The sequence below is a fragment of the Xiphias gladius genome, chromosome 5, assembly GCF_016859285.1.
Source record: "Xiphias gladius isolate SHS-SW01 ecotype Sanya breed wild chromosome 5, ASM1685928v1, whole genome shotgun sequence".
NCBI lineage: Eukaryota > Metazoa > Chordata > Actinopteri > Istiophoriformes > Xiphiidae > Xiphias > Xiphias gladius.
Genome location: NC_053404.1, coordinates 9,961,605 through 9,971,604, shown reverse-complemented (window position 1 = coordinate 9,971,604; position 10,000 = coordinate 9,961,605). Strand labels below are relative to the sequence as shown.

The 10,000-nt window shown below is 41.5% G+C and overlaps 1 protein-coding gene across 1 annotated transcript in view; it reads right to left on the bottom strand.

The window, feature by feature from the left end:
- The window catches only part of zfhx4 (zinc finger homeobox 4), an 86,811-nt gene that overhangs the window by 36,739 nt on the left and 40,072 nt on the right, over positions 1 to 10,000 (bottom strand). The window contains exon 6 of the mRNA XM_040126855.1: positions 7,787 to 8,021. Within this exon, the coding sequence (XP_039982789.1) occupies positions 7,787 to 8,021 (235 nt within the window). The remainder of the gene's footprint in view (positions 1 to 7,786; positions 8,022 to 10,000) is intronic.

Below are 10,000 nucleotides of genomic sequence, written 5' to 3'. Positions count from 1 at the left end.
TTGTCTTAATGCTGTGTGACATGGCCCATTGTTTGTCCATCTGTGGTTAAGAGCCAATGGACAGAGGGTTTATGAGGGTAAAAGGAGAGAAAAGAATGGAGGTGAGCGAGAAGGAAAATAAAGAACAGCAGGGATGAAGGGGGGTAAAGGCAGAAAAAAGGAAAGACACAGGATGGGGAAAAGAGATGGGAGGTGAAAAAATATGGAAAGAGAGTGAGAGTGAGGTTAAACATACAATAATCCTGTGATTTCAGTATGGTCCTCTGACTTTACATTTACCACTTCCTTTTCCAGGACCTTGCTGTGGCTTTCAGGTCCATATGGAATAGGCCCTTAAGTTCTTTGTGATATCACTGACGTGGAAGATGTCCCGACCCTGTGACGCCAGTCCCCTCTTCAAAGGGTTAAGTCATATTTACTATGCGTCCTCAGAGCCCCACGGCTTTGTATTGTAAATAAGACTAATGTGGCATTGGTCAGGTATGCTAATTCAGATAATCAGCGCAATTTCTGTAAATTATAACTGTCAGTGTGGTGGGCACAGAACCTTGGAGGAGAACATGAGGGAACAATTTAGCCCGGGTAATACCCCTCCACCAAATAGCTGCTCAACTCAAAGAAAAACAATCGGCCTGAGCCCATACCGCCTTGACACACCATTTCAAAAATAGTTTATGGTGAACGAGGTTCATTTTTTTCATAGGCACAAGTCAGCCTGCTGCCCTTTTTTTTTGTACTTGCACACACAGACCGCAAAGTAATTATAATTGGTTTGGATGGAATTATTCAAAAAATGACCACATCTTTTACCCGCTCAGCCGTAGAGAATATGGTTTTGGGAAATTTGGGGTAAATTGCTACTTGCCGAAAATATAATAATATACACATATGACTGTGTCTTATTTTGATTTGACATATGATTTAAAATGCAGTGTATTGTCTCCAAGTAATTTCACAGCAATAAAAAAACGACATACTTCACAAAACTCCTTTTGGGTAAAATCACACCACTCTCATCAGAATAGTTCTCCCCAGGAACTGCATTTTACTCATAAAATAACATTCCAAGTTTTTAATATGCAAGGAATGGATCCCCCCCAAATGAAAACCATGGATTTTACCTTTTATGTAAGTAACTTACTATTTCAGAATAAAAGAAAAAGAAAAGGTCACAAATAATTTGTTAACTGTAGGTAATCAGCTGTAAGCAAATCAATATTCAATATGATTGCCTGCCTTAACCCATTAAAGCCACTTCTAAAAATAGATATCTAATGGATAAATACATCAGAGGGATGGCATATGCAAGCAAATCAAAGTAAACAGCAAAGTGAAACTAAAAAAGGACAAAACTGTCCTCTGATGAGCCAGTCAGCTGGTCTCACCTTTTGCATTCTGACTTGAAAATGAAAATTGCCACCACTGTGCTAACTCTAGTGGTTAGCTAGATCTGGGTGCGTGTTGCATCCTTTCTCTCACTCCTCTAGCCATCCGTGAATGATTATGTAATGGCCACAAATTACTAAGACAAACCCTGGAAATAGACTTCTGTCTGAGGAGAGACCTTCTTGAAAAAAGAAGAGAACCGCTGGAATGGCAAAACCACCGCCACCACCCAGAGGAAAACAAAAAAAAACAAGATGAAGGAGTGAAGTGAGGGAGGAGGGAAAACCTAATACCTAGAAAGATTTCTTGGTGTCATTACATCGCATTGCTCTTTGGAAAAATGCAAAACTGAATGATTGTTTTTTGTGTTTTTGTTGCTTCGACACAGTTGAGACATACAGTTTGGGTTGGGTAAATCTGGAAATGAGGAAGGTCAGCGGACAAGTAAAATGGCACACTTTGGTCCCTATGAGGAATACTGGTCATGACAAGGTCAGTGCTTATATCGGAAAAGGTCCCAAAGAGGTAACAAAAACACGTACACACACATCTACATCCATACACAAGCACTTATAGGTATGATAAGTGTCCATTAGGCTCAGTTATAGCCTGCAGCTGCTAAGTAAATGGTTAGCAGAGGTTCATTAATTTGACTAGGACCAAAACTGTCCCAGCGCCTTATCACTTATCACTTATCAGAAAACAAAAGGCTCTAGATACACACATGCACGCACTCACATATACACACTAATAAACCCATATGCACATGATAAAAGTGTTCTTGGTCTCTCAAAGTCAGAAGAGGTCTTTTGTTTCTTCTCCTTCACTCTTTAATGCATGTTGGGTGGTTGTGGTGGGGGTCTTTAGAGGGCCTGTGATGTGTGGATGGTGGCGTGGTGGAGGGATGGATAACAGGCTGGGCTCTCAGAAATAATTACCCGTATAAGATCCCATCTCCCTTTCCTTTTTGTGAGGGACAGAGGGAATGAAAGAGGCAAAAATGACGCAAAGTAAAGTAGCTTGGTCTGGCTTATGAGGAGCTTTACACATGATGGAACACACGGCTAATGGGCGTGAAAAACACACTCGTGCACATATACACAAACGTCCCCACTGTGCTTTTAATGGCTAAACAAATTGTCAAATGCTTGAGACAGAGGCAGCAACAGAGAAACAATCTGAGGGAGAAAAATCACTATAACAACTAAACTTCAGAGATTGTTAATGTCTCCAAAAATCCAGCTAAACAAATTGTTCAAATTATAAAATTGATGATGGAATACCCATGACTGGCAATCTGTCATATTTTTCTTTTTCTGCCTGAATTTTTCTAAGCAGCTCTATTCAGGGTGTAACTTCATTATAGAACAGAGAAGGGCACAAAAAAAATCTAATTTCTCTAACAACTTTTGGATGACCCTCAAAGCAAATTGGCCTCCACCTCCTCAATGTTGAGAGGCAGTTCATGTATGCTTGCTCTTCTGATGCAAACTTAAAAACTCAACTCAATTTTCTTTAACACATCTAATTTCCAAATAATTTGAGACAGTCCCAAATTATGAGCAGTTATCCTGAATTCCACATCCTATCCTGTTTGTCCTGAAAATTAGACTAAACCCAAGTTTTGATTAGTTTTAGCCTAATAAAACATTAAATACTGATCGTTGTGAAACGTTCTTTTGGTGTTGCCGACAGACGGGCACTGTTCCAGCTCTATGTTGGCTCTAGTACGTGTATTATGGCTGTTTTTTAGCTGTGTACAGTAGGCTAGTGGCGTGAAATGATAAAAAACTACTTCCAACGGCGATGCAAAGCTATGACGTTGTTGAATTAAAACATTTATAGAGGGATATTAAACCATCCATCGCTGATATGGAGCCCAGTGTCCCAGGGCCTGGTGAACATCCAGCCAAAAAACAAAAACATTCCTGCAGTTGCCCAGAGTAGTGGGGAGGGAAATAACTGTGAATCATTGCTACCTTAGGAGATCCAAACAAAGCGTTTTGCAAAGGTCTGCAGGAAAGAATTTGGCATTTCACACGGAGGGTGGCATACATCAAACTGCATGCTACACATAGCCAACAGGACCTGTACAGACCAACACGTTGGTCTCATCCTTCTTTAAGCGAGAGGATGACTCCATGTACTATAAAACAGCCGCTGCTGAGCTGACCTCCATGTTCCAATGTGACCCACCAACAGTCATACAGATTCTGAATTTGCCCAGAGCCTTGAGTCAGAGGGCAAATACTTTTCCATTGCAACTGATGCCTGTAATAAAGGCAATGTGAAAACTTTCCCCCTCTGTAAGAGTCAGGACTCCTGAGCAGGGTATCCAAAACAGAGTTTTGGAACAGGCAACACCTAAAACAACACAACAGCAGGATCCTGCCTGTAAACTGCCCTGCCCACATAATCCACAATGCAGTATAACGTGCAACCAATGCATTGTAAATAGATGTGGAGATTGTAGTGATTAAGTCATTAATTTATTTCATCTGAGTTGTGTTGCCACATTTAGAGAAATTTTCAAATTCGTTGACATGGCATACCTTACCTTGTTGCGCCATGTGACGACACTCTGGTTGAGTCTGATTCCTGCCATAAACAGACTTGTCAACACCAGGCCCAATGTGCTGAGGTACTTCTTGTCGCTGGGGACGCAAGGAGTGTCCCAGAGTCACGGTGCTCGGCAACAAGCATGGTGAAGAGGAGGATTAATACAGCAAGCTGGAGGCCACTCTCTTTTTCTTGCAAAACAATCTGAAGACGTTGTTTGATGCTATGTTGAGTCTTGAGAGAGAGAGTCTCACCTCAGTCGAAGTGGAAGACCCTCTTGACATGGGTGAGCTCTACAATTAGACCTGCATTCTGAAAGAGGCCTTGCCTCACCTGTTGCCAGAAATTACCCTGTAGGTGAGCTTTGGGCACCAGCCTTGAAGAACAGGTCTGCTTTCGTCCAGTATATCAAGCTGCTGTACTTTGTCTTGAGCATCCCTGTGAGCAACGCTTACTTTGAGCGGGTGTTCTCTATTATGAACGGTGTCTGGACTGATTTGAGAAACAGGTGCTCATTTAACCTGGTCTGCTGTGAAATCAAAGTCAGGATGAATTTACAGATGAGCTGTATGGACAATGTGTGTAAAAAAGTCCTGGTAGCAGTGAAATCCTCTGCCAAATATGCCAGCGGCGCTCCACAAGTCTGTCTTCTTACGAGATAGTCTAAATGAATTTAACTTATTGTTGTTGTTATGTTATAGCCACAAAGTAGTTGATGAAGATATCGGAAGTTGCAGTCGTGAGGACATGGAAAGCGCAGCTGCAGGCAGCCACGGAGGAGTGATCTGACATATGCGTCGCACTGACAGATGTGATATTTACTGCACGGATGAAATTAATAAAATAAAATGAATTTTGTGTTTGGGATAATGATTTACACACTGTTATATAACACAGTCATTGTGTTTCTCGTTCCTAAAGAGAGCCAGTTGAGTTTATGTTGAGTTGAGTTGAGTTTTGACTTTCACATGTTTCACTGTTAGCTAACACTGAATGTAATGTACTGGAGGCCACGCGCACAGTGGCAATGTGACCACACCCAACTCCCCTGTTCTGAATTTCACCCATTCTCATCTGGTCACCCTACTTCTAATTGTCATAGTGAGAAACAATGAATCTTAACAATGTGGGCACAGTGGGCTTTTTGTCCCTGAAGGACAAAGCTGAAATATCCTGGTAAAAAGTTTTAGCTGTACAGTCAGTGCAGGTTAGTGCACATACACATACACACACTTCACTCTCATATCACAATGGCATTTACCTAGTCCTGGCCCAGGTTTGGGGAATTACAGACTCAAAAGGATAACAATTACATTCTCAAATAAACATGCACCAGCAAACACATGCATCGACATGCACACAATGCAGTCCAGAAAAAGTGTTGTTTGCACACTCCTTTCTTTGTTCAAAACGCCTATACCATTGTGGTGCATCTCTGCAATACTGTATCCTTAATTAGGCCATAAAATCAGCATCAAAATTATTTAATGAAAGCCATTAGCATGTACATACAGTGCAGAGCATTAGAACTCTTATTCCCAAATGGGCCTCTAATTATCTGGCTTGGTGCCAGGTCCAAGACTTTAAGAAAAAGATACCGGTCAGCACTTAAATGAATCTTTTTCATACCAGTCTCTAATGACCAGAAAGTGCTCGAGTCAGGAGTTGTAGTCCCAGAAAACTAACAGCATGCATACATGCACGTACACACAAATAGAGGGTCCTTAAACTGAACACTGCCTGAGAATGTTGCCTACTATAGAACCTTTTCCATCGGTGAAAACATTCCCATCATCTATCACTATAGGAGTCTAAAGCAGCGTGTTGTTGTACAATCTGAAACACTAAAGGCTCGGCTGAAAAAAATAACACAAAAAAGGAAAAACTGTTCTATCTGACTACAGAACTATAGAACAAGACTACAACCTCTATTTATACATTAACTTTCAGAGTTTGATCTCTAGTTGACACATTCTCACTCGCCTCTCTGCCTACACCTGCCAAATGTGTACAGTCTACAAGGAAATTCCTTTGAAACATTTACCATGTACTTTGTGAAAGAATACTGTTGTTCACTAAAAATTATATAGAGTGGGCAAAAGGAGGGCATCCAAAAAAGTGGCTTAACATTTTGGACATTGCCAGTGTCCGCTTAAGCTTTGCACTAGCTTCCTCATTGAAATTCACCATGTGACATCAAAGCCAAAGTATAAAATGAGCCTGAGCAACAAATATGGTGTGTTTTAAGAGTGGAACATTTGAAATAGGTACAAAGGGTGAATATTGCTTTTGACAGTTTTAAAACCTGGTTGTGCTCACTGGTTTGAGATGTAAAAAGGAGAGAAACAAAAAAGGCTAGAAGTCGGGCTTGTGTTCTTGATGAAAAAATGGACAGGAGCAGGAGAGAGTGGGAGATGGAATAAACGGGACAAAAAAGGAGTGAGAGAGAAATATACAAAAAGAGGTAATGATTTATCTAAGCATGCTTTTCTTTTGCTGCATCCTAAATCTCACTGAAACTTTGATCCATGTATAATTAAAACCAAGCATACACTGGCAACAGTCTCCAGAATTGTCTCAGAATTGGGAGCTCTTCTCCTGTTCATGTGTGTGTGAATGTGTTTGGATTCATATATGTTTCTAAGCGCTGGACCCCCATCTGTTATAGGATTACATGTACAGTATTTACAGAACATTTTGGGGAGCACAAATTCATGTAGAAATACACATACACACACGCTGACATGGACACACACACAGATGGATGCATGGACTAATGCTATGTTGGAAGAATAATAAAAATTTGTTACCCCCCACCCCACCCGCTTCTACAGGTCAAGCAAAGCAAAAACAATTTAAGCACTCATTTTCTCCCAGCAGCATTAACATAGGGATGACTAAATAATGGACCCTGACTCTCCGTCTTCTGGTTTGAATTACAGCGGAGCCCCCTCCCCTAACACCCTACAACCCCTCACCATCCAACCCCCACTCAAAGAAAAACGATTAATCTTTTTTTTGTCTCTCTGAATGTTTTACAGTTCTGTTACACTTATTAGCTGCTGGCAGGACGGAGACTCTCAAATGAAAGCCAAATTGCTTTGGTCATGAGAAAGGAAATGAAAGCTCACTCCAGGGAGAGACTGTGTAGCTGTAGCATACGTGTGTGTGTGTGTGTGTGTGTGTGTGTGTGTGTGTGTGTGTGTGTGTGTGTGTGTGTGTGTGTGTGCGGTGAGTAACATATGTGTGTACAGGCCTTTTCACAATGAGATCCTCCCAAGGTGGAATTTCATAAGCTGACTATTTGCCTGCCTGGGATGTCCCCGTGCACGGGACAATGAGTGTGTGTTAGTGCGAGTGTTGCAGATATAAGCGCAGGAGCCTAATAGGAACAGTATGCTCATTTTGGAGAGATTAGGAGGCACGGACGGGTCTGTATCGAAAGACGTGATCTGTATATGAAGGCCAAAAGAAAGAGGGAGGGAGACAGGGAGGGAGTGAGGCTTGACAGAATAAAGAGGGAATGGTGAAAGAAAAAGAGAAAAAGATATGGAAGGAGTAATCAAAGATGTGTCTGACTTCAAATTAAGAAAATTGAACACTATGCAACTGACATCAGCATTTAGCTAAAATCAGAAATTAGAAAACACAAGCAAATAGCCAATAAAAAAAAGTCGCATTGCACACAGGACATGTGTGTACTGCACCAGAAAAAAGACAGATGACACAAAAGGAAATTATGTGTGAATGTACGAACACAACCCCAAAATAGCCTTAAAAATAACAAAAAAAAAACCAAAAAACAAAAAAAAACAAGTCAGAATAACTTAAGCAAACAGACCTTGGCTGGAGAGGCACTCCTTGACATGGAACAGCTCGTGTAGGCTCAGTCCATCCTCGTCTCCTCCCAGGCCTTGCTGGTGCAGCTGGAGTTTCCTCAGTCCTTCATTCTGCTGGTGGCGAGCTGAGCGAGTATGCTGCACCAGGTTGAGGCGGGCCTTAGAGGAGTAGTCGCACAATGTGCAGTAGTAGACACAAGTCTCTGGGCTCTGTGCACTGTCCAGCTTCTGCAAGTGCTGTGGAACAGAAGAAAGAGGAGCACAGCTATTAGGCAGTGTTCCTGTTTTAGGGCATCCTATGGCCAATTCAAGATGTTAAAGCAGTAACAGCTACTTGAATTTCTCATAAGCATTTCCATTATGGTAGTGTTTCCAATGAGTGTTATAGTACAAAGATATTTGGGTGATTTTCCAATGCAACAAGGCTTTTCTGCAAAATTACGTTCTTAGTCTTTTGTGCTTTATGGCTATAAAATCCTTCCTTTCATCTTTCATTCCAGTTTGGTTCCAAATATCCAACGCCCAGAAATCCCATTTCTCTGGCTACCAACAAGCCTGCAGAATATCAATGGGCAACATCTCAATCACTGGGCCCATTCTTTTCTATAATACGTGTTTGCTAGAGAACAAGGTTTTTGAAAATTTTAATTCTATATAAATCTACCGCAACTGCAAAAACTATGTCACTTAAAATATTGAAACTTTAAACGTAGAAATGGAAGCAAGATCGAGAACAATTCAATCCTATGGACAAATTTAATTTTGTTTGTTAATTTTAAACAGAGGGAGCATTATTAATACAGAAACAGATGCAGATTTAAAGAGTTTAGTTTATGCACCACACACGTCTTCAAATTAACTGGATAGTTTTAGGTGACGTAAATTTTAAAAACACACAAAAAGTCAGATAAGTGGTTGAGTTCAGAACACTTTTTTTTTATCTTTAGCATGCACATTGCCCAGCTCTCCTCATTGTTGGCAGCTGCAGGGGTTTCTCATTCAATGTGTGCTGTCAGTTGCAAGCCCTTAATTTCCAGTTCACTCTTTAATGGCATTGCAGCCATGCAAAGCTACCCCTGACCTCTTGCCCTGCCCCAGTGTGTGCGTGCACACAAACACACACATGCAAGCACACCCCCCCATCCCACCTTGCCCTACTCCCATGCACCCAGTCAAGCCAAGCATATCCAGTGTGCCTCTGTTGTTGCTGCCGGGCTAATGAACAATGCACAAAAACAAAAGACCAGGCCAAGCTTTTATTATCAGATCCTCTGTGATGGGAGGGGAAGGAGAGAGAGACACAGAGAGGAAAAGAGAGCAAGGCAAAGAGACAGGGACAGAGAGGTGGCTCATGAAGATTAGTTTATGCTTTGTTAAGATTTATTCATACAGCCATGTGAGAAACAGTTGCAGGGTTCTAAGCATGAATTAATACACATACTGGTGTGTGTGTGTGTGTGTGTGTGTACTACTCCTACATTGTCTCTCATGGCTCCTATAGGAAGATGTTTGATTCCTGAAGCACATGAGACCGTAGGAAGGTAATATTTTCTCCCGAGCATTGTTACATTGTGTGATATGCAGCAAGAAGAGAGAGACTGGAAAAATGTATGTGTGGATGGGGTGTGTTTGTGTATGGCTATGGGGGGGGGGGGGGGGGGTTGGCAAAGTTAGCTGCAGGTGTGTGAGTTCTTACCCCCCTTTTCCCTATTCCTCCTTTGACAAACAGGGATTAGCAACATAGCTACAGCCGCTAACAAATCTTTTCTCTCAGTCTCTCCCTCTTTCTTTCTTTTGTAGGAAATCTTACAAGGTTTTTCTCAAGAGACGGTGGGACGTCCCCTCGCAGTCAGAGGCCCTTTCAATAGTCTTAAGTTTTAATTAAGTCAGAGTTGTCAGAAGAAAGCTCCCGTAGTCCAGGGCTCAGGGCCATTAATTACAGCTATCTTTGTTTCTCTGTCAAAGGAGGTCTCTCTTACTCCTTCTCTCTCTCTCTGTCTTTGGTTCTTTTCTTTCTTCCTCTCACTCCCTCGCAGGAGAACTGGGCTGCTGAGCCTTATTGTGGAAACCACACACACGTACGCTCATGGAAGCAAACATGCACACAGTGCACACAAATATGCTTACACAAGAAGGTTTGAGTTCATGTCTTTTCATTAAAATATAAACTTTTCTGATTTTCTGTGTTTTTCTCATTCTTTCCAACAATTTGGTTT